General features: G+C 65.1%; 6 protein-coding genes across 6 annotated transcripts; 3 read left to right on the top strand and 3 right to left on the bottom strand.

Moving 5' to 3' along the window:
- Nucleotides 1-2,958: 2,958 nt before the first annotated feature.
- EMIHUDRAFT_197900 (hypothetical protein) lies at nt 2,959-4,310 on the bottom strand (the record flags this gene model as incomplete). Its single annotated transcript, XM_005761833.1, has 3 exons — nt 2,959-3,078; nt 4,154-4,205; nt 4,294-4,310. The coding sequence occupies 3 exons, from the start codon at nt 4,308-4,310 to the stop codon at nt 2,959-2,961; spliced, it is 189 nt and encodes a 62-aa protein (XP_005761890.1).
- A 557-nt stretch (nt 4,311-4,867) lies between these two features.
- On the bottom strand, nt 4,868-8,783 carry EMIHUDRAFT_197899 (hypothetical protein; the record flags this gene model as incomplete). Its single annotated transcript, XM_005761832.1, has 4 exons — nt 4,868-5,010; nt 7,418-7,454; nt 7,900-8,127; nt 8,667-8,783. The coding sequence occupies 4 exons, from the start codon at nt 8,781-8,783 to the stop codon at nt 4,868-4,870; spliced, it is 525 nt and encodes a 174-aa protein (XP_005761889.1).
- A 2,254-nt stretch (nt 8,784-11,037) lies between these two features.
- On the top strand, nt 11,038-13,581 carry EMIHUDRAFT_96731 (hypothetical protein; the record flags this gene model as incomplete). The annotated part of the gene is made up of 4 exons (XM_005761831.1): nt 11,038-11,770; nt 11,866-12,071; nt 12,151-12,615; nt 13,231-13,581. 4 exons carry the CDS (start codon nt 11,038-11,040, stop codon nt 13,579-13,581), a joined length of 1,755 nt encoding a protein of 584 aa, XP_005761888.1.
- Nucleotides 13,582-13,991: 410 nt separating this feature from the next.
- On the bottom strand, nt 13,992-14,981 carry EMIHUDRAFT_461747 (hypothetical protein; the record flags this gene model as incomplete). The annotated part of the gene is made up of 1 exon (XM_005761830.1): nt 13,992-14,981. The coding sequence occupies one exon, from the start codon at nt 14,979-14,981 to the stop codon at nt 14,229-14,231; it is 753 nt and encodes a 250-aa protein (XP_005761887.1). The 3' UTR covers nt 13,992-14,228.
- Nucleotides 14,982-15,196: 215 nt separating this feature from the next.
- Nucleotides 15,197-15,806, top strand: EMIHUDRAFT_96729 (hypothetical protein; the record flags this gene model as incomplete). Its single annotated transcript, XM_005761829.1, has 2 exons — nt 15,197-15,655; nt 15,723-15,806. 2 exons carry the CDS (start codon nt 15,197-15,199, stop codon nt 15,804-15,806), a joined length of 543 nt encoding a protein of 180 aa, XP_005761886.1.
- A 4,376-nt stretch (nt 15,807-20,182) lies between these two features.
- Nucleotides 20,183-22,455, top strand: EMIHUDRAFT_448370 (hypothetical protein; the record flags this gene model as incomplete). The annotated part of the gene is made up of 4 exons (XM_005761828.1): nt 20,183-20,434; nt 20,603-20,907; nt 21,842-22,010; nt 22,202-22,455. The coding sequence occupies 4 exons, from the start codon at nt 20,183-20,185 to the stop codon at nt 22,304-22,306; spliced, it is 831 nt and encodes a 276-aa protein (XP_005761885.1). The 3' UTR covers nt 22,307-22,455.
- Between the last annotated feature and the right edge of the window lie 758 nt (nt 22,456-23,213).

Genomic DNA, 23,213 nt, shown 5'->3' with positions numbered 1-23,213 from the left:
TACCGGCACATAGGTATGAGATGGGGGGAGGTATGGGGGCCGTAGAGCAGGGGCGCCTTGATCTTCTCTTCGCCTGCGCGTGACATGAGCCTGTGCACGCTGCAGGTGCCCAACTACGACCCCTCGGAGTACCACACCGAGCGCCTCTACGCGCGCTACGCCGAGGACAAGTTATTCAAATCCGTATTATGTCGTTCTGCGTTCAGCGAGACGCTCAGTTGCTGCAACCTGCATGTGCTGGCGGCCGCAGTCTTTCTGGTTACTGGTAGAAGCTAGTGAACGGGTACGACTACGAGATGTATGTAGGGAGTATTCGCAAAGAGGAGCCCCGCGCACGCACGACTCCGCAGGAGAAACCCCTCCGCAGACAAAACACAAGGGAAAGGTGGGTGGGTCACAGTCTTTCTGTGACTGTGTTGCCGTGCATGGTGTTTGTGGTAGAATCTAGAACGGTCAAACGAACCCCCCCTCCCCGCCGGTGTCGCTATCCAAGAGCGCGGCTGCAGCGCTGGTCAGGCCCACCCGGTGTGCGGCCACCGAAGAGGAGTGGTGCGCGGCCGCCGAAGAGGAGCGCGGGAGCGGCTCACCGCCGCCTTCGCGTCGCCAGCCCATGGCCATATCAGCAACGTCGACAGGAACGGGAGAGTCAGGACGAGAGCTTGGCAGCATGGGAAGCGGGCTGACATTGCCCGCGATCCGCCGCTGGAGGATCTCTGCAGGCGACCGCGGATTTCGGGGTGTGCTGGCCTGACTTGCTGGCGTCGAACGCGGGACCACACCGTTGCGGCCACCGTCTCGAGCGGAAGCGGTGGCCCCCGAAGCGGCGGAGCAGGACGGGCCGGCGGGCGATACGGATGGCCGGTCAGCAGCGGGTGTAGAGGCATTCCACCCGGGCACGGACACGGACGCGTCGAATGCCGTGGAAAGCGACTTGACGGGGGTGCCGTCGTCGCCGCGACTCGCGCACCGGCTCGCCTCAGAAGCGCTTTTCACGGAGGCCGTGTCGCACGCCGCCGCAGCCCGGGTCTGCCGCAGCCCAATGGACCGCAACTTCGGTTGCCACGTGTGCAAGCTCCTACACTCGAGAGAGAGAGGCCTTGGGGAGCAATGTGTCCCTCTCGATGACTTGGGCAAACGGGTGGGGCCATGCGCACCTTTGCGTCAAGAAAGCACTCGCCATGCGCGCGCCACGCAATGAAGAGAGGAAAGAGGACGAAGTGTGGCCCTCGTCGGCCTCGTCGATCAACCGCCTATCCGCACCAGAGGGGAGAGTGCTGATGGCCTCGAGGTGCAGGCTTCGCCGCGGGCAAAACGGAGCGACTTTGGGAGGAGGGAGCGGTCGCGGTAGCGTGAGCAACAGGTGAAGACGAGAGCGAGCGATGCCATCACCGCCGCCGCCAAGCCGACCGCGGCACTGCCGGCCAGCTGTATCGTCGCTTGCGGTGGCGGCGGCGGCCAAGGCATGAAGCCAGCCCCCACAGGCAGCCGCAGCGTCGGGAGGGGGGCGGCCGGGAGGGGCTGCGACGGCGACGGCGACGGCGGGCGTGGAGGTGGAAACATTCGCGGCGTGGGCGGCGGTGCCGGTGGTGGCCGGTGATAAGATTGCGCCGGCGCAAACACGGACGGTAAGCGCGGCGGCGGCGGCGGCGGCGGCAGCGGCGGCGGCGGCGGCGGCGGCGCGCTCCGCGGCGGTGGCGGCGTGGGCGCCTTGCCGGGCGGGGTTGGTGGCGGCGACGGCGGCGGGGTCGGAGCCTTGCCCGGTGGGAAGGGCGGCGGCGAGGGCGGCGGGCGGGGAGTCTTGCCCGGCGGGAAGGGCGGCGTGCTCGGCGGCAATGGCGAGGGCCACGATGGCGGGAGCGGCGGTGGGAGCGGAGGCGCGAGCGGCGACGGCGGCAACCGCGGCGACGGCGACGGCGGCGGGGCTGGAGGTGGTGGCGGCGGCGGCGGTGGCGACGGAGGGAGCAAGTACGGGCAGAGAATCGTGTTTGTTCCTCTGTAGCACTGGCCCTCCTTCTCGCCGGGTGGCGGCGCGAGGTAGACGCAAGGCGCGATGGCGTGGACGGTGCTGGTCGAGAGCGAGTCGATGGTGATGTAGGTGGACGTGCACTCGGAGGCGACGACCTAGGTCAGGTCAGGTACACTTCTCCACACACACACGAGGTGGTGGGGCAAGCGCCAAGCTGGTCCCTCGCGACGCCACGTCTAGAAAGACAGGAGCAACAACGGCATTCCAAGTGCAAGGCCTCGTGTGCGTGGGTGAGCACGGACCTTTCGGGTGTAGGCGTCGTTGCACCACTCGGGCCTTGCCGGAGGTTCGAGCTGTCGGAGGTTCGTCATGCTGCCTACAAGCGCATCGTGAGAAGCGCGCGTGATGCGGAGACTGCCGTGGGCTCGAGCTGCAGAGCCCCGTGGCGCGGTCGCCATAGAGAATGGCACAATCGCTCGGGAGGGGCGGCGGCCGCGGCGGAGGCCCCGGCGGCGGCGCATTGGGCGGCCGGGACGGCGGCGGCGCGGGGGGAGGGAGACTGGGGTGTGGAGGCAGGGCTGGGCGTGGCAGCCGTGGCGGCGGAATCCCAGGAGGCAAGGGCGGCGCCGGAGGAATCCTGGCAGGTGGAGAGAGCGGCGGCGGCGGCGGCTCTGGCGCTGGCGGGGAGGGGGGTGATTGCGGCGGCGGCGACGGCGGCGGCAGCGGCAGCGGCGGCGGCGAGGGCGGTGGGGCAAGTGGCTGAGGCGACGGGGGCGGTGGCGAGGGGAGAGTGACGAGGAGCTCAAAGTCGCGGATGCCTAAGGGGAGATGCTATCGTGAGCTGAGTAGCGTCGTGGCAACAGCCCTTCAAGGGTGACAACAACGCATCTCACGCGAGAGGACCCTATAGGGGGGCAGCAGCCCCCGTGTAGTCTGATACTGGGGGCGTGACTGTCCCCAGCCCCGGAGGTGAGGGAGGAGCTCAGTGTGTGTCATAGTTTAAAGCCGCGGATGCCCCATGACTCGTCGTACGCCGTCTTGTCGAGGGTGGTCGTGACACGGATCGACGCAGATGGCGCGGTGTGGAGCACCGTCACATCCACAGGCACCGCCTATCTCGACCGATCCGGGTAGTGTCTTGGAGGTGTGGTGGCACCGCCTATCTCGACCGATCCGGGTAGTGTCTTGGAGGTGTGGTGGCACCGCCTATCTCGACCGATCCGGGTAGTGTCTTGGAGGTGTGGTGGCACCGCCTATCTCGACCGATCCGGGTAGTGTCTTGGAGGTGTGGTGGCACCGCCTATCTCGACCGATCCGGGTAGTGTCTTGGAGGTGTGGTGGCACCGCCTATCTCGACCGATCCGGGTAGTGTCTTGGAGGTGTGGTGGCACCGCCTATCTCGACCGATCCGGGTAGTGTCTTGGAGGTGTGGTGGCACCGCCTATCTCGACCGATCCGGGTAGTGTCTTGGAGGTGTGGTGGCACCGCCTATCTCGACCGATCCGGGTAGTGTCTTGGAGGTGTGGTGGCACCGCCTATCTCGACCGATCCGGGTAGGGTCTTGGAGGTGTGGTGGCACCGCCTATCTCGACCGATCCGGGTAGGGTCTTGGAGGTGTGGTGGCACCGCCTATCTCGACCGATCCGGGTAGTGTCTTGGAGGTGTGGTGGCACCGCCTATCTCGACCGATCCGGGTAGTGTCTTGGAGGTGTGGTGGCACCGCCTATCTCGACCGATCCGGGTAGTGTCTTGGAGGTGTGGTGGCACCGCCTATCTCGACCGATCCGGGTAGTGTCTTGGAAGTGTGGTGGCACCGCCTATCTTGACCGATCCGGGTAGTGTCTTGGAGGTGTGGTGGCACCGCCTATCTCGACCGATCCGGGTAGTGTCTTGGAGGTGTGGTGGTGTCGTGGCGGTGTCAGCGACGACGTGTCGTGGAGGAGTCGGAGAGGCATCTGGCACGTCCGGGAGTCTGGAGGGTGCGTCAGGCAGGTCCCAATGCTGGGAGGGTGTCTGGGAGGGTGGGTGGGTGGGGGTGGGGGTTGGTCAGCTTGTGCTGTGCGAGCCGAGCAAAGGGATGGGTGGGCGGCGGCGGGTTTGGACGGGTGGCGGCGGGTTCGGACGGGTGGCGGCGGCGGGCTTGGCGGCGGGCTTGGCGCCTCTTCGGCGAAGCGCGTGTGCCCGCACTTGTTTGAGCTGCCCGAGTGGCGGCCGAACGTTTGCCGCCACACTTCGACGCCTGTGTACGTGCACGCCGACGCGGCAGAGGTGAGGGGCACTGAGAGTGTACAGAGAGGTGAGAGGTGGCAACCAGTGCGCGCGTCCACAGGCGTGTGCCGTCCATGGTGTGGTGGTTCCTTTCGCGGTCTCTCGGCGGGATGCGGCGGGGAATGGCGGGGTATGGCGGGATGCGGCGGGGAATGGCGGGGTGCGGCGGGGTGCGGCGGGAGATGCGGCGGGGTATGGCGGGGTGCGGCGGGGTGCGGCGGGGTGCGGCGGGGTGCGGCGGGAGATGCGGCGGGGTATGGCGGGGTGCGGCGGGATCTCGGGCGCGACTAGGAAGGCAAGAGTACGGGGCGGAGGCAGCAAGGACGGAGGCGGCGAGGGCGGAGGCAGCGAAAGCGGAGGCAGCGAGGGCGGAGGCGGCGAGGGCGAGGGCAGCGAAAGCGGAGGCGGCGAGGGCGGAGGCGGCGAGGGCGATACGTACAGTACCAGGGACCGACCGATCGCGATCGGCTGGCGACCCGTCACGGCCGCCAATTGAGCTAGGGAGTGTGGCGATGGCGCCGCCCAAAGCGCCTCGCCATACTCGGAGATGCAAGGGGATACAGTGAGATGCGGTCAGAGACGGGGCTCCCCCTCGTCAAGAGAGCGTGAGATGAACAGGAGCCGTGTCCGCAGCTAGGGCGTCCGTGTGCCGTCCACGAGCAGCAGCGCGAGCTCGTTGTCCCACGAATCGACCTTGACGAAGAGGAGCCGCACCCGCAGCGCCTCGTGCGGCGTGGGGACGGCGAACGTGCGCTCGATGAAATCGCCGCCGCCGCCTAAATCGGTGGGGCGGCGGACGACGCCAGTCGGCTCAGAACGCCAGCCGCAGCAGCGCGCAGCCGAGGGCAGAGGGGAGAGTGTGAGTCGCGCGCAGAAGGCGCCCGTGCGAGCCCGAATCTCCCCCTCCCTCTTCCCGGCGCTTTGCCCCGCGCGCACCCAAAGACTGGAACCCGCCGAGCAGCTCGCCGAGATCGCCGCACACCGTGGTCACGGGCGTCGACAGGCCTGACGCCGCGAGATCAGCCGAGATCAGCCGAGATCAGCCGAGATCAGCCGAGATCAGCCGAGATCAGCCGAGATCAGCCGAGATCAGCCGAGAGTAGCCGAGATCAGCCGAGAGCAGCCGAGATCAGCCGAGAGCAGCCGAGATCAGCCGAGATCAGCCGAGAGCAGCCGAGAGCAGCCGAGATCAGCCGAGATAAGCCGAGATCAGCCGGGATTGCATCTCGCGCGGTGCATCCATGCTCACCGGGACGCCGCTGCCATGCGTTGTGCCAGCCTACACACATGGTGCATGCTTGAGACTTTGGAGGGGCACCCTGCGGTCCCTGGCGGCCTTTGGCTTCCCCCATCTTCCGTCTCCTTTGAGTCGAGTCCTCCGACTCCCTTCTGGTAAGGGACCCCCCGCCCCCCCCACCCTCCCCACCCACCCACCGTTTCGCCCTCCCGTGCATACGAGCCTCGTGGCGGGAAATACGGTGTTGTGCAGAGCCCTGTGTTCGAACAACAGTGAACACAGCCGCGAATATACGGTCGAGTACAGCGGAATGCGAGATGGTGGGGAGACAAGAAGACGTATTCCGCTTCTAGGGAGGCGAGCCCATCTCTCCCCACATCTCCCCCATCTCTCCCCAGATCTCCGCTTCTAGGGAGGCGAGCAGCCCGGCGAGGTGGGTGTACCGCAGCACGAGCTGGTCGCATCTCCCCCATATCTCCCCGTCTCTGCCCAGCTTCTAGGCTGGCGAGCCTGCCGGCAGCGCGTGGCTCGACTGGAGGATGCGCTGCCTAAGGTATACGTCCGTGCGAGCGGTGAGGGGCCGGAGAGCGGGAGGACAGCGGGGGCGGCAGAAGCGGCCGCGGCCCTGGCGGAGCCGCGGGGGCGGGAGAAGCGGGTGGGGGCAGCGAGGGCGGTTTGGGCGGCGAGGGCGGGCGCGGTGGTGACGGCGGGGCGGCGGGGGGAGAAGGTGGCGGCAAGGGTGGCGACGGCGGCGGCAGCGGCGGAGAAATGGGCGGCCGGGGGGAGGGGGGCGGTGGCGGCGGGGATGGCGGCGAGGCAGGTGGCAGCGGCGACAAGGGCGGCGGCTGCAACGGCGGCGGCGGCGGCGGCGACGGCGGCGGCGGCGCGAACGGCGGCATGGGCGAGAGGAGCGAGAGCTTGATGTTCTGAATGCCCCACGCCTCGTCGACAGACTGGATCGAGAGGCCCGCGTGCATCTGTGAGGGCGTGAGAGGGTGAGAGGGTGAGAGGGTGTGAGGGTGTGAGGGTGTGAGAGGGTGTGAGGGTGTGAGGGCGTGAGGGCGTGAGGGTGTGAGGGCGAGGGGAGTGTGCCGACCCGCCCGGCCGTCGGTGAGCACCGGGGGACGCGACGGTCGGGCGGCTCCTACTCCTAGAGTAGCGATCTGCCTGCCTGCGTTCGTACGAGCTCACTAGCTAGAGCTCACGCTCGAGGCCGTCCTCTGTGAGGGTGTGAGAAGCCTCCGTGCTGAATACGCCGGCCCGCGGCCCTCGGGGCGGGGAGACGGGAGTGTGCAGCGTGTATTCAGAGCTCCGCGTGAAGACAAGAGAGGCGGAGGCGGTGAGTGCAGCCGAAGACGATCGAATGCAGTGGAAGGCGTTGCGCTCTCGAGGGCCAGTTGGGACAGGAGCATTCTGGCTTCTAGGCTGTGCCTTTTGTGGTGCTAGTCCGTGCCAGTCTGCTGTGAGAGGGGCTTGTATTCGTAGAATTCTAGGGTGAGGGTGTGAGGGCGAGGGTGTGACGGGGGCACGTGTCTATACTGCGACCTGGTGTCATATGCCAGCACCTCCGAGACGGAGGTGGGGAGAGAGGCTTTCCCCGGCGGCATCTCTCCCCATACAGGCCGCATCTCGGCCGCATCTCGGCCGCATCTCGGCCGCATCTCGGCCGCATCTCGACCTCGACGGCGAGAGAGGCTGCGGTGTGCGGGATGTGCGCGCTGATGTCGAAGACGTAGTCTGGCGAGCCTACGTGTGCGGTCAATACGCCAACCCTCGGGGCGGGAAGACGGCATTGTGCAGTGTTGCTTCGGAGCACCGCGTGAATACGAGGGACGCGAATACAAGGACTGCACAGCGGAACACGGCGGAAGGACAGTGGAGTGCGTGTCCTCTCGAGCGCTGGTGGGAAGACATGGAAGGACGTCTTTCGCTTCTGGGGTGGCGACCGTCGGCCGGGTGGCCGCAAATCTGGCGCGGTGGCACCTAAGGCACGGTAAGGGAGGCTTCTCCACACACACGAGGTGGTGGGGCAGCAGGGCCAGGCTATCCCTCGCGACTCCACGAGACTAGGAGACAAGAAGGCCCACGGCATTCAAAGTGCACAAGGCCCAGTGCGCGTGGGCGAGCGGTGTGAGCGTGCGGCCCAGTGCGCGTGGGCGAGCGGTGTGAGTGTGCGGCCCAGTGCGCGTGGGCGAGCGGTGTGAGTGTGCGGCCCAGTGCGCGTGGGCGAGCGGTGTGAGTGTGCGGCCCAGTGCGCGTGGGCGAGCGGTGTGAGTGTGCGGCCCAGTGCGCGTGGGCGAGCGGTGTGAGTGTGCGGCCCAGTGCGCGTGGGCGAGCGGTGTGAGCGTGCGGCCCAGTGCGCGTGGGCGAGCGGTGTGAGCGTGCGGCCCAGTGCGCGTGGGCGAGCGGTGTGCGTGTGCGGCGGAACCTCCCCGAGAGGCGGCTGCTCCCACGCGACAGCCCCATCGACGAGGAGGCGCGCTGAGCCCGACAAGGCGGCGTCGATGCGCAGGAATCGCAGGTCGAGCTGGGCGGCTCGGTGCGGCGGCAGCCGTGTGAAGGTCTTGCGCAGCAGCGAGTCGCCGCCCGCCTTGCCCGAAAAGAGCGCGTGCACGACCGCGATGTTGCCCAGCGAACCGCACTGCGTCGCCCACACCTCGGAGCCCGACCAGCCGTGGGCGATGGTTGGATCCGCGTCGACCGAGAGGACCCCAAAGCCAGGCGGCAACGACGGCCGAGGCGCGGCCGGCGCGGGTGGCGGCAGTGGTGGCGAAGGTGGCGACGGCGGCATGGGCGGCGAGGGCAGAGGCGGGGGCAGCGGCGGTGGCGGCGGCAGCAGCGGCGCGGGAGGACTGGGGGGACAGGCTATGAAGACGCCAAAGCCACCTAGAGGGCGGATGGCGACGGGTGGCGTCGGGTGGGGGGTGGCGAGGGTGTTGTTGACGGATGCGCGGCCAGGCGCGATGGTGTGTGAGTGAGGCTGATGGTGATCGCCAGGCGGCGGCACAGCGAGCGCACAGAATCGGCAGGCCACGTCGCCCCCAGCAGCGCAGCCCAGCCCCATCGACCACTTACACTGTTGGCACGGGAGGCATTACTGTCGGTGCGTGACGTTGGGTCGGTGCGTGACACTGAACAAGGTCGAGTGCGCTATCTCGGGGGGGCGGCGCATCGGCGCGCACGCGAGGGGATTACCGAAGGATCGAAAAAGCAGAGCTCTGTTGGGTTGCCGGTGCATGTTCCCGCAGGATGAACGCCACAACGAGGAGCGGCGAGGGCGAGGAAGCCAGGGAAACAGACGATGGTGGACATCGTGGAGAATGTCTGACGGTGCATCGACCTGTCTGCGGTGGCTCACTTGAACGCCGACTCTCAGACGCCCTTCACACAAAAACACAACCCCGGGCCCGAAATCGCACAGAGTCACGCAACACGGGGTCCCAGGGAAGGCGAACAAAAACCTTATCGCGCGCGCTAGACGCCGACTCGGAGGCCGCACCGGTCAGGCGCGCAGCCGGAGAGAGAGAGACGCCCTTCACACAAAAACACAACCCCGGACCCAAGACGCACAAGCAAGCACAGACAGTCGAGAAGGGAGAGACAGCAACGACAGTCAGAAGCCAGCGCGAGGGCCCAACAGGAGAATCGTGCTTTTTGGGTTGGTTTGTTTTGTTGGGTTGTCGGCACGGGTTGGGTCGGTGAGTTGGGTTGTCCACCCAACCGACCGCGTGAGATAGGGTGCTGACCTTTCTCGCCGAGGCTCGCCGTGGCCCCACACGGCGGCCTCTGCTCGCGTTTTCGAGCCAGAACCTTCGTCCGGGCCCACGGCCGGCACGCCATCGTGACTCCGCGCGCTCGGCCTCCACCGGCTTGCTGTGCGGACGGCTTCTTGTGGCTCTCGTCGAGAGCGTTTTGGCGGCCACTTCACAGCTGTATGCCTTGCTCCTTTAGGTGCTGTGTCTTGTGAGCTTGTTTGTGTCTGTGTGTCGCCCGTGCGTGTCGTCATCATCTGTCTTGCGTCCACCCATACCGCGTTGGTGTCCAGTCCGAGCCTGGCTGTTCTTCACCTTTCTACCTACCTACCTAGGTGCTCTTAGTATGTTCTGGCTCATCCGTCCCTGACTGCCTGAGTACGCTCCCTTCGTGTTATTGAGAAGAAAATACGTCCCATGGCGCTGTGCGCAGGTCTGTTCACAGGCCTGTGTTATTTGTTGTTTCCCTCCAATTTGTTTTTCGGCGTTGTATTTCAAATAACTTTGATTGGTGCTGCGCGCTATGGCTGGTCTATTCACACAAAAGCCCAACCCCGGGCCCGAAATCCACGACAGCAGACCTCGCACTTCGCGCGCTTTCACTGGCCGGACGGAGAGTACCGGCATGCCCGTGCTAGAGGCCAGTGACAACGAAGCCAATTGCTCGCTCCGCCAACATCGCCTTTTCTCGCCAGCCACGGACGGTAGCAGGTGAGCATTGGGTGCTCCGCGACTGGTGCGAGTATCTTTTTCCCCTAATGAGCTCTTTTGACGATAGGGACATAACTGGCTGCGGGTTTGCGAGTGGATCTTCCCGTTGTCGCAATACGAGGCGATGCGCACTGCGGCCAACGTGGGGCGAAACGCAACGTGAGTGTTAGAGTTGTTTGGTATTGTTAAAATGATGGACGAAACGCTTCGAAGCGCGCTGAGGGCTCCGGGCACGTCTCGAACCGGCACCAGAACGCAGAAGATGTCCCTGGCAGACCTCTCCCGCTTGAGCGTCGAGCTGCGTGCCCTCGCAGAGTTGCCCGCCTCGCGGTACAAGGGGCTCGTCCTGAAGTGCGACCTCTGCGGCAAGCGCTCGCATGAGATCGACAACTTTTGTAACGAGTTAGCTAAAAAAAAGCGCATACTGCGTTGAAATCGCAAAGTCTCTTGAAACAGGCGGCTGAGCAGGCCGCCGCCGCCGTCGGAGGCGGGAGGAGGAGCCGCCTGCTGGGTGAGCCACTGCAGCACCCACGGGTACGACTTGTCCTTCGACGTCACCTCGAGCGTCACGAGCAGGTGCCGCTGCGCCAGCGTCAGGGCGCCGCGGCCGGCGCCGCGAGCCGCGGCGAGGCCGGTGCCCGCCACGCCGAGCGCAAAGCCGGCGGAGAAGTACGGGTTGTCTTCGAGGCCGACGAAGGAGAGGACGCGGCTCGTGAGCGAGCTGACGGAGGAGGAGGGTGTCGACGAAGCCAACGCGCTGCTCGTCGACATGGCGGGGAGCAGGAATTTTTCTTTTTGTGGACTGTCACTACAAGTCCGCCGAATTTAAGATTTTAGAGGCCCGCCGCAGGCCGGCGATTTTCAGATTTTAGACCAAGATTTTAGAGCTCTGGAGCGCGTTTTCGCAAGATTTTAGCTGTGCGTTCACACATTTTCAAGATTTTACAGCTCACGGCCGCCCCGCCTTCAAATCTTAAATTCGGCTGACCTGTAGGCCAGCCAAAAGACTCTCGATGACACCACCCGCTATGAAAAACGAAAAAGAAAAGAGCTGCCCGCGGCTGAGCACGATACCGCCAAATCAGGCGCCTGTGTCAGCGCCAATGGCGTGCCCGTGCCTGCCGTCCGAGCCGGAAGAGCTCGAAGGCTTCGACCCGGCGATCGCGCTCGAGTGCTCGCAGCTCGCCATGTGCCTCGCGTACGAGCCCGACGTTGGGTTTCGCGTGGCGCAGCTTCCTGAATTTAACATATCCACGAGCGGCATCGTCTTCACAAAGGACTACGAGCGCGACGGAAAGCGCGCGCTGATCGTCTGCTGCCGCGGCACCCTCTTCGGCGTCGCGAAGGACATGCTCCGCAACCTCTCCTTCAAGGTGTCCACCTCCACCGTCTTCAAAGGCTACAAGAAGGAAGAAGGGGGAAAGTGGGTGAAAGTGAGTGAAGGACTCAGGGGTCTCGCGGACGAGAAAGTGCACCGGGCGTACCTTGACCGCGCGATGGGCTGCCTCTTCAGCTACCTCCTCCTCGTCAAGATGGAGGCGGGTGATGAAGGCGCTTACGACATTGGCAAGTACGAGAAGGTGATCGTGACGGGGCACTCGCAGGGCGGTGCGGTCGCCCAGGTCTTCGCGGCGCTGCTCGTGGGCATGGACAAGGGGCTGCGGGCTCTGCGTGACGGACTCATCGACAAGCTGGTGATCAACGACTGGAGCGGCAGTGTCAACATCTTCGGCGCCGACAAGGGCCAGCTGACCTCATCCGAGCTCACAATCACGATGAAGAAAAACGCGGACGGTACAGATGTGACGCCAAAAATGTTTCACGTCGAGTGGACAGGTGCGTCTCGCGGCGGCGCAGCCCGTTTGCCTCGCTCGCCGATGCGCCCACAGCGTCCTGTTCTTGCTCTCACGCCCGTTGCCTGCGCGCGACAGGTGCGTGGGAGCATGAAAAGGACTGGCTGGTCAAGGACGCCCTGCTCCAGGACGAGGACGAGGACGACCGCATGGGTACCCGCGAGACCGTGAGCGTGTACGCCTTCGCGCCGACCAAGATCGCGAACATGGCTTTCGAGCGCTGGTACGACCTGAATGTGCCGCGCACGTTCAACTTCATCATGAAGTACGACCCCGTCGCGCAGGTTAGTGCCACCATCGCCACAGCTACCAGCCCCATCCCCTCCCACGCCGCCTGCCCCGCCGCCTGCCGCGCGCCCGTAGATGGTGTTTCCGTGGACGCGCCGGCCGGGCGGCCTGATCGAGATAACCGTGAAGAAGACCGACAACCTGCGGTGGCTCACCTTCCCCTTCATTGACGCGATGCTCAACATGATGCCGGTCCTGCCAAGGTGCTGCGCGAAGAAGGGCGACTACGGGATGGACCTGCACGGCGGCCGGGTCTTCCTCGCCGCCATCACCGAGTATTTGCTCCATCGGGACGGGGACTCGGAGAAGGCGTGGAAGGCGATCTTGGCGAAGGCGTGGAAGGAGATTGCGCCCTTTGTGATGGATGCAGAGTATTTTGGCGGCGGCAACGAGCACTTTGTCACCTGGCTCCGCCTCCAGCGCTCGTACTACTTTAGCGCAGAAGAGGGCTCTTCGACGATCCGGCTCGACGACGAGAAGGAGCAGATCAAGCTGCTGAAGCAGGCCCACACAGGGGAGCTGTGCGACTTTGCGTACACGGTCCTGCGCGCCCAGAGCACAAACGGCCGCCTTGTGCTCTTCAAGATCCAGACCAGCATCGCTTTCTTTTGCATCGCTCCGTCCGGCGCGCCTTTGAACTCCCCCTCCTACCCGTGTTCTCACTCGCCTCCTCCCTCGCCACCCCGTCTCCTCCTCCCTCGCCTCCTCCCTCGCCACCCCGTCTCCTCCTCCCTCGCCATCTCTCCTCCGGCCGGCAGCCCTCCTGCACCCACGTGCGCACCCGCCTGAGCACTTTCTTGCCCTGCCGTCGGCAGCCCTCTTCCTCCTCGGGCTGGTCTCTCTGCTGGTGGCCGCGCTGATGTCACTCTTTCTCGTCCCCTTCGTGCTTGGCGAAACCACCGTTGATCACCTCCTAGCCCGGGTCGACGGAACCAAGGATCCGAGCGCGAGCGCAGGCGGTGCCCCTCAGGCCAAGCAGTCATCGCGGCCGCCGCGGCCATTGACGAGCGAGGCCTCGGCGCGGCGCTATGCGGAGGCGCGGCGCAAGGCCCCAAAGCCGCCCACGGACCTCGTCTGAGCGCTCTCTTGGCTCTCTGTGGCCTCCTGGCTCTGCGCGCACCCCCCCGCGGCGCTTGTGGGGGGGACCTCGGCCAGGCAGCGGCGCTCAAGGCGTGGAACGAGCAGGAGGGGGACGCAAAGTACCTCTCGCGCGACCTGCTCGAGTCGAAGCCCTCCACCGCCGCGGACATCTTCTCCTTCGGCATGGTGCTGTACGAGGTGCGGACAGCAGAGAGCCTGCCTGGCTCGGGGCCGCGCTGGGACGAGCTGCGGTCGGGGTCGGTGCCGCCGCCGGCCGACTGCGGCGCCGAGATGGGGCGCCTGCTGCGGAGCATGATGAGCCCGCAGCCAGAGGCGCGCCCCTCCGCCGACGGCATCCTTGACTCGTGCTGTGCGGCCGCCGCCGCCGCCGCCGCAGACCGGTGCGTAGCGGCGGCGATGGGATAGGGCTCCGTTTGGAGCCACTCACACCGGCGGGAGGCGTCCGATCGAGCAGCGACAGGCGAGCCGTTGTGCCGCAGGAGTCAGGAGTGCAGTATGGCAGAGAGAGATGAGAGAGAGACCCGCGCGCGGCACCGGCCAACCGGGAGTGCTGCTGCTGCAAGAGAGAGCGAGCGTGACCCATGTTCTTATTAACTGGCAGTGTCCTCCTCAACGGCAATAGCCACTTCTGTCAGTGTGAGGGCAAATACGCGGATTAGAGAAATACTCCTTCCTTTCCTGCCGTCCTCCGTCCCGCCATCCCTCCCTGTGGCCTTTTGCGGATTGGCGAGATTGCGCCTTGCCCTCTTCGCTCTTGGCAACGCTAGCAACGCCCTTGCGCCTTGGGCTGTTTTTTCTCGTTTCACTTTAACAACGGGCTCAATCCAAGGGATCCAAAGGTAAGGACTCTTCTCTAGGCGGAAAGCGCGACAGCGGCAGCGCGCAGCAGGGCAAGGGCTCTCGTCGTCAGGTATCACCTAGGGTATCACTCGGAACTCGCTCTCTCGCTAACTAAGCATACGCGACGCCGACACTGGAGGGCCTGCTCAGCAGCAGCTGCAGCCGCGGTCACGCCCGCAACTGCGGCAGCCGCCTCCACCTCCATCTCCGACCTATCTCCCCACTTGCCGGACCGCCTCGGCGCCGGCAGCAGAGGAAGGCTCAGGTGGCGGCGGCGGTGGCGGCGGCGCGGTGAGATCGCTGGTGTCCCTGCCCGCCTCCCTGCGGGCGTAGAAGAGCGCCGCCTGCTCGGCGGTGGCGAAGCTGCCGAGGAAGACTTTCTTGCCGCCAACCGTCACCCGCAGCTGGTACTTCTTGCTGCTTCGCTTCTTCGGGCAGAAGACCACTCCCCTGTAGCCGCTGTTGCTGCTGCTACTGGTGACAAGGGTGAGGCCCTCCCTCTCCGCCTGCCGGACCGCCTCGGCGCCGGCAGCAGAGGAAGGCTCAGGTGGCGGCGGCGGTGGCGGCGGCGCGGTGAGATCGCTGGTGTCCCTGCCCGCCTCCCTGCGGGCGTAGAAGAGCGCCGCCTGCTCGGCGGTGGCGAAGAGGCCGAGGAAGTTCTGCCGGCCGCCAAACCTCACTGTCAGCTCGTACTTCTTGCTGCCTTTCTTCTTCGGCTTGAAGGTCACTCCCCTGTAGCCGCTGTTGCTGCTGCTGCTGGCGGTGAGGGTGAGGCCCTCCCTCGCCGCCTGCAGTATCGCCGCGGCGCCAGCGGCAGTGGTAGTAGCGCGGGGCTGTAGCAGCTTTGCGGCGTCGGCGCGGCCGTACTCTGAGCGAGCGTAGGCGGTGGCCGCCTCTTCGGCGGTGTCGAAGTAGCCGAGGCGGACATGCTTGCCGCCATCCTGCACCTGCGCCTGGAACTTCATTTTGCTGCGGTCGTAGGCCACGTTATTGTAGCCAGTCGTGTTCCTCTTGTTGGCTGGGATTAGCACGAGGCGCTCGGAAGCCGGTGGCATCCGCCCACTAGCGGCGCTCGGGACTCCCCCAGGGGACTGGCCCCGAAGCTTCGTGGCTTTCTTTTTTGCGCGATGGCTCTGGTCCCTCATCACACTCCACCCCCCTAGGATCACACTTGCGTTGTATGTGCGCATTGCTCCTCCTCGCTCCGCTCCTCTCCGGCCTCGTGGCGAGTGCACGAGTCAAAGACCAGCGCATCCCGGTGACCGTGCTCACCGGCTTCCTCGGCAGTGGTAAGACGACCCTGCTCAACCACCTCCTCACGAAACAGCACGGCAAGCGGCTCGCTGTGATCGAGAACGAGTTCGGAGAGGCGCGCGCACACGCCTGGTCGCTGAAGCCAGCGGGCGCCGAGCCCGCACGTGGATTCACCGCGCTTGCCTCCCTCTCACCCAAGGTTGGCATCGACGACGCGCTGCTTGGGAAGAACGCCCGCGAGGAGGCTGAGCCTGAGATCATCGAGATGATGAACGGCTGCATCTGCTGCACCGTCCGGCAGGACCTCATCGTCGTGCTCAAGCGGATCTCGGAGAGGGTGAACTCCGGAAAGCTCAACATCGACGCCGTCGTGATCGAGACGACGGTGTGCCTGTTTTGCAGCCGCCACGTCCTGTGCGAGCATTACGACCCCTCGGTGACTGCCGCTGCAGGGGATGGCGGACCCTGCGCCGGTCGCCCAGACCTTCTTTGTCGACGAGTCGGTGCAGGAGTGCTTTCGGCTCGACGGGACGTGACCCTCGTCGACGCCAAGCAAGTCTCTTGGGTAAAAAGTCTCTTCGGTATCAATGATCAAGTTTCAAGTCGTTTACGTCCGTCCATCATGTCGTCCATCATGTCGTCGATCGTGCCGGCGCCGTGAACCTGTGCCCAAGCTATGAAACCCAGGCAGATCATCCGCTGCCGGCCGCGCGAACCCGGCAGCACGAAGACGCTGCATCAGAATGGGAAGGGTGTCCCTATTGCCGTGTAGAATGCAATCGGAATCGCGAGAATCGCGAATGGCAGACGCGCCTGGCTCGCCAGTGGCCGCCGCGGAGCGGCACGACCCCTTCACGCCCTCGTGCCGCCACACACAGTCCGCAAAAAAGAAAAAATAATATGAATGCCACAGGCGCGTCGTGGAACGCCCCTCCGAACGTCCCCCGCTAACCTCGAAAAAAGAAAAGAAAGAAAACGGATAACCCAAGGGAGGGATGGGAGGACGGCACGCCGCCACCACACAGGGATTTTAAGGAGAGGGCCTGTACCGTGTTTGTTAGGACCCCCCCCGATGAACACACCAGTGAGGGAGGGCGAGACGATCGAGGGGTCCCGTACCATGCGGAATCGACCCTATCCAGTGCTCAAGTGCTCAAGAGGGGTGTGGTGCGCTAGCCGTCGCCCACCCTTGGGCGTCCGCCTCTTCCTATCTCTCTTCGCAGTCCCTCTCCGATTCTCGCTGCGACCTTCGTGCCACCTCGCGGTCTGAGGGAGGGTGTAGAGGATGTAGAGTGTAGAGCGCTGTAGAGCTGTAGAGATGTAGAGCGCTCTGGAGCGCTGTAGAGCGCTGTAGAGCTGTAGAGCTCTACATCCGCCGCGGGACGAAGCGCCTGCGTTGTAGAGCGATGTAGAGGCGCTCTACAACGTGAAATCTCTACAACAAACTCTACATCATAAGCGGCGAACGAGGCACGGTCGCTCTCCGACATGAGGCGCGTTGCACTTGCCAGTGCTACCCTGGCCTTCTCTCTGCCCGCCCAATGGGTGGGAGGTGCCTCTGCTGCTGTGGCATGCCTCACGGCTGCGACTGGCCGGCGCCTCGGCGCGTCAGCTCGGCTCGGCGTAGCGATAGTGGCCAGCGCAACTCGCCTGGACTCAACGCTCAGCCAGGAGCTCCCGCACGCGCTGGCGCGAGTCATGGCGCATGCAACGCGCAGCAATGCTCGCCTCGCCTCGCGCAAATGCGACCGTCCTCGCAGCCGACAGTCCACCGCCTGCTAAAGAAGCACAGCGACGAATACGGCACCGGCGACGCATGGCAGGCTGGTCATGACGCAGTTGTAGGGTGTTGTGTGCCGTCAGAGTGATTCTCTGTGTGTCAGGGACAGTCAGGGCCGTCCATCAGAGCTCCAGTAAGCTCGGAGACACCCCATTATTAGCGGCTCGACCTCTTTGTCCCGGCGGTTTGGCTGTAGAGCCTCTACAACAAACTCTACAGCAAAATCGCGCTCTACATCGCTCTACAACGCAGGCGCTTCGTCCCGCGGCAGATGTAGAGCTCTACAGCTCTACAGCGCTCCAGAGCGCTCTACATCTCTACAGCTCTACAGCGCTCTACACTCTACATCCTCTACACCCTCCCTCAGCTCGCGGTCCTTCTCAAAAAAAGAAAGAAAACAGACAACCCAAGGGAGGGATGGGAGGACGGCACGCCGCCACCACACAGGGATTTTAAGGAGAGGGGTGTGATGCGCTAGCCGTCGCCCACCCTAGGGAGTCTGCCTCTTCCTATGCGGTCCTTCTCGTCTTCCATCTAGCCCCGCGAGAAATTCTTTTCCTCGCGATGTCCAACCCGTCGCGCCGCCGCTCGCGCCGCCTCGCCTCCGCCCCCACCGCTGATCCCTCGCCAGACACGCCGCCGCTCGCCCTCCTCGACCTCCCCACGGAGCTCCTCCTGCGCGTCCTCTCTCGCTGCGACAGCCCCCTCGACATCGCTCGCGTCGCGGCCGTCTCGCTGCTCTTCCACGCCTCGCTCGCGGAGGACGGCATCCGCTTGTGGGCGCAAGAGCGCGGCTTCGAGCTCCCAGCGAAGCAAGAGGGCGAGAGCTGCGCCGTGCGGTGGCTGTGCTGTTCGGCGTTGCTGCGCGAGTCCAACCCGCCGGCGAGGGCGGCAGCAGGCTGTTGGCACAGCGTCTTCATCGACGGCGAGGGGCGGCTCTCGTCGTGCGGCAAGGAGTCGACCTTATCTTCGGGACTGCTCGGCCACGGCGAGGGCGTGACGCGGCTGAACACGCCTACCCGCCTCCCTTCCACGCTGGGTGGCGAGCGCGTCGTGAGCGTGTCGGCTGGAAGCGCGCACAGTCTCGCCCTCACTGCCGGCGGCAGCGTCCTGAGCTGGGGCGGTGGACTCTTTGGCCAGCTGGGCCAGCTGGGCCACGGCGACGAGCAGATCCAGCTGCTGCCGCAGAAGGTCGAGGCCTTTGCTGGCCAGCGCGTCGCGTCTGTGTCGGCTGGAGAGAAACACAGCCTCGCCCTCTCCGCCGACGGCGCTGTCTGGAGCTGGGGCTATGGTCTCTACGGCCAGCTGGGCCACGGCGACGAGCAGGAGCAGCTGCTGCCGAAGAAGATCGAGGCCTTGGCTGACCAGCGCGTTGTCGCTGTGTCGGCTGGAGCCCGCCACAGCCTCGGCCTTACCGCCGACGGATCCGTCTGGAGCTGGGGCGATGGCTACTTTGGCAAGCTGGGCCACGGCGACCAGCGGGAGCAGCTGCTGCCCAAGAAGGTCGATGCCTTTGCTGGCCAGTGTCTCGTCGCTGTGTCGGCTGGAGATTACCACAGCCTCGCCCTCACCGCCGACGGAGCTGTGTGGAGCTGGGGCGGTGGAGCCCTTGGCAAGTTGGGCCACGGCGACGTGGAGCACCAGATACTGCCGAAGAAGATCGACGCCTTTGCTGGCCTGCACGTCGTCGCTGTCGCGGCTGGAGGCGAACACAGCCTCGCCACCACCGCTGACGGCGCCGTCTGGAGCTGGGGCATGGGAGGCGATGGCCAGCTGGGCCACGGCGACGCGCAGCCCCACCTGCTGCCCAAGAAGGTCGAGGCTTTTGCCGGCCAGCGCGTCGTCGCTGTGTCCGCTGGAGATCACCACAGCCTCGCCCTCACCGCCGACGGCGCCTTCTTTAGCTGGGGCAAGGGCGAGGACGCCTGCCTAGGCCACGGGGACGACCTGTCGAACCAGCTGCTGCCCAAGAAGGTTGAGGCGTGGGCGCCGGGGCAGTGATGAGAAGGGCGAACGGGTGCAAGGCTCTGTGTTTCCACGCGTCGCCCACGTGCCTATTTGCCGCCGAGAGGAGTTTGATCGTCAGAAAACAAATCACCCCGTTTTTGCCCATTTTCGGTCGTCCGTCAAAATATCTGAGAAGATCTGTCCGGGGGATTCTCCCCAAACCTTGCTCAGCTGATCCAGCACGGGTCGTAGGCCAGGCCTGGGCAAAGAAACCAGTACCTCATCAGGCTTCCCTGAGCGTCACAGCTCGGTGATCGCGCCGGCCGGACACCACTGTAACGGCCGTTCCGGGCATTTGAACGCGACCTTTGGGGGCAAAGACATGGGCTCTATGGCTCAGACTGGACTCCTCTTGGTCCCTTCTGATGCCCTAGGCCACACCTGGGCCTTACCTGGGGTCTAAGAAAGAAAGAAAGAAAACAGACAACCCAAGGGAGGGATGGGAGGACGGCACGCCGCCACCACACAGGGATTTTAAGGAGAGGAGTGTGATGCGCTAGCCGTCGCCCACCCTAGGGAGTCTGCCTCTTCCTATCTCTTTTCGCAGTCTCTCGCCGATTCTCGCTGCAACCTTCATGCCACCTCGCGGCCGTCCCACTCTCGTCGTTCTCTCCCTTGTCATTTCCTCCTCTGTCGCGTCATTCTCTTCTGCCTCGTCCTGCGCCGCCGCCGCCTGCCGTTCCCTTGTTCTCTCGGCTTCTTTCGCCTTTCGGCGCAGCTCCGCCCTCCTTGCTGCATATCCTGGCCCCTCGAGTCTATCGAGCTCCCCTCGCGCAAGGAAGGACCACATTTCTGACTCCCACTCCGATCATTTGCCTCCAGGTCATGTTGTTGCTCAGGTCCACTCTCTCTTCGAACACTCGTGCCTCTACGGATGATGCCGGCGCTGGGGTCCCCTTCGGATGCATCGTGACCTGGGGTCTAGGGCCGGCAGGATTTTACCTTCAATTCTTATTTGTAGCGGGTGTCTTCGCGATGGGCGCCGCCGGCCTGTTTCGCGTTCTCCCGCTGCTGCAGCCCTGCCCTCACCGCCACCAACACTCGCTCGCCCGCTGCCGACATCCTCGCCTCTCCGTCCTCGACGGCGATTTGGTCAGCGGCAGCGGCACACATGACTTCAGTTCCATGGCGCCCACCGCGCCGCCGGAGGCCGAGCAGAGGGCGGCCAAGATTGCGTCGCTCAAGCTCGAGGGAGCCGCTGCCATCGAGCGGCGTGAGCGGCTCGCTGCGGCGCTCAAGGACGCGACCCAGCGCAGGATGTGTGACAGCAGCGACGACAGCCTCTTGTCCGACGAGTGCGAGGCGAGCGATGAGCAGGCGGAGCTTGCCGACGAGGCGCTGCTGCCCTCCGAACTGCTGACGGCAGACAGTGTGGCGGTGCCCGCGCTGCTGGAGGATAACCTGCTCGACCTGCCCAACCCGAGGCGCCCCGCCGCCGCCATCGCCGCCGCTGTCGCCACCGCCTGGGCGAGATTCAACTCGGGAACTTCAACTTCATTGTCAACCGAGGAGGCGTGACTCGCCGGCCGCAGGTACGCCTCGCAGAACGCGGCCGTCCTGATCACCGCCGCGAGCAGCGCCGTCCTCGTTGTGGCCATGTCGGTGGCCGAGTTTGCGCCGCCGGGCACCTCTATCCTCGGATTGCTGCGCCGCCTGCCGCTGTCGCTCTGGGCGAGCTACTTGCGCGCCGTGGCGGCGTACCCGGTGGCAGTCAAGGCGGCGCTCACCGGCGTGACGTATGTGATCGGAGACATGATCGCGCAGGTCGTGCAGCAGCAGCAGCAGATCCTCCAGCTCCAGCTCGCCCCCCGATCGCTGCGAGACAGCCTCCTCCGCATGGACGTGTGGCGGTACGCACGAAGTGTCTAGGAAGTGTCTAGGAAGTGTCTAGGCGAGACAACCTCCTCCGCATGGACGTGTGGCGGTACGCACGCGCCGGGCTCGCGGGCGTCGTGTTCCTCGGCGAAGCTTCCTAGACACCTCCTAGACACCTCCTAGACACCTCCTAGACACCTCCTAGACACCTCCTAGACACCTCCTAGACACCTCCTAGACACTTCCTAGACCCCTCCTAGACACCTCCTAGACACTTCCTCGCGGGCGTCGTGTTCCTCGGCGCGTTGGTCTCGACGCGTCGCGCGCCCTATCACGCCCGCAAGAGGCGGGCCGACCCCCCCCCCCCCCCCCCCCGACAAAAAATGCACCGGGGCCCGCTTCACCCAGGCTCGCGCCCAAGGGTGGGCCGGGAGCCCCCCGCCCGCCCCCTTCCCCCTAGGCCCCTTGGCCCACGTTTTTTAGGATCTCGGGGCACACTTTTGCCCCGGGTGGCCGACGCGGGCCAAGGCTCACCCCCCCACGCGGGTTCCGCCACGGACCGCCCCCCCCCCCCCCCCTCCTCCTCCTCCTCCTCCTCCTCCTCCGCCCCCCCCCAACACCACCTCCCCACACACACACACCACCACCCCACACACCGCACTCCCTCTCAGGTCGCGCTCGACCAGACCCTCTACCTCGCCCTCTACAACTCCATCTACTACCTCACGCTCGGCCGGCGCGCTCTCCCCGCTCTCTCCCCGCTCTCCCCGCTCTCTCCCCGCTCTCCCCGCTCTCCCCGCTTTCTCGCTCTCGCCCGCATTCTCACCCTCACCCTCGCTCTCATCCTCGCCCTCGCCCTCATTGCCCTCCTCGCCCTCCTCCCCTTTGCCCTCCTCCCCCTCTCCTTCACTCTCTTCGCCGCTGTCACTCTCTTCGTCGCTTTCATCATCCAAAGTCAACTTGCTTCAGGCTCGCTGGCCGGCCGCTGCTCGAGGTGGCGCGGCAGTACTCGGCGCAGTTTTGGCGGCTCCTACGCGCTGGCTGGAAGCTGTGGCCCTTCGTCGGCGTCATCACCTACACGTACGTGCCGACTGCGCACAGGGTGCTCTTCGTCGACCTCGTCGAGATCGCCTACTCGGCCACTGCCCCTAGAAGCGGAACACGTATTGTCTTTTCAACTAGCGCTCGAGAGGACACCGCGTACTCCACTGCACTCGACCGCATTCCGCTGTGTTCACTGTACTCGTACCCCTCGTATTCACGCGGTGCTCCGAATGCACGGCACGAGGCCGCATTCCCGCCCTGATGTTGGTGTATTTACCGCGGTAGGCCATTCTCTCGACGATGACCACCGACACGCCGCCGGCGGAGGGAGAAGCAGAGCTTTTGCAAGCCGAGACTTTCGCAGACTCGAAGAGAGACATACGACCGTGAGCGTGCTGGGACACGCTCGCTTTCGGTCCATGTACGCGTGCATATAATCGGGTGTGGCAGTGTAAGTAGAGCCAGAGAGTTGAGAGTGCATGGCGTGCAAGTAGAGTAGTGCAAGCGAGGGGGTAAATAGAGAGCAGCGTTATACCACACATGCACATGCATATGTGTGTGCACATCGGGTCATTCCGGTCATCGCGGCACACCATACGGGTCTTGCATGACATATCACCTTCTTGTGGCTAGTTCCATTTCACTCTGACACGCTAATCTTGAAAACGTCCAACGGAGCTCCTGTTGCTCCCAGCGCCCTCCCCCGCGCTTCCTGCGACCCTAGCCGATGGTACTAGCATGGGAGGTCATCTGGCTACCGCGAGAGCGACCCAACTCGTCGACATCGTCCGATGATGGTGCCTCAAAGTCAGCCTTCGGAGGCTATCGTGGGGTCGAGCCGGCAGTAGCCGTGACATGTGGTTCCACCACCCCTCGTAGACTTTGCCTCTGACCGTCACCGTTCCCAGGCTGCCTAATGGGATGGAAAGGAAGGCTCGGCGAGCGTATAGAAGCGTGCTCGACCTCGTCGTGGCAACCTGTACGGCAGCGCTGGTAGGCGCGATGAGCGTCGTGCCACCTGACCCGAGACGGGTCGCAGGCGTCGTACCGAGCGCGTCGAGACCGTGTCCTGATGTGATCTGCACGGGTGAGTCACGTCGGCGTCAAAGGAGCGACGTGTGACCTGTCAGAGCTTGATCTCCGATCTCAGCGGCGTCGAGTCGTCTCCGGTGCGCAACAAATGTACCTCCCCAGGACGCGCAGAGGCAGCTGCGACCCCGGCCGAGTGCTGTGGGGGGGAGGCCGTTGGTGCTTTGGCGCGGACGTGACTCGGTCGTGCCGATGGGGTCGGGCCCGG

This window comes from Emiliania huxleyi (genome assembly GCF_000372725.1).
Source record: "Emiliania huxleyi CCMP1516 unplaced genomic scaffold EMIHUscaffold_7, whole genome shotgun sequence".
Taxonomy (NCBI): domain Eukaryota; phylum Haptophyta; order Isochrysidales; family Noelaerhabdaceae; genus Emiliania; species Emiliania huxleyi.
This window is presented reverse-complemented; position numbering and strand designations above follow the sequence as displayed.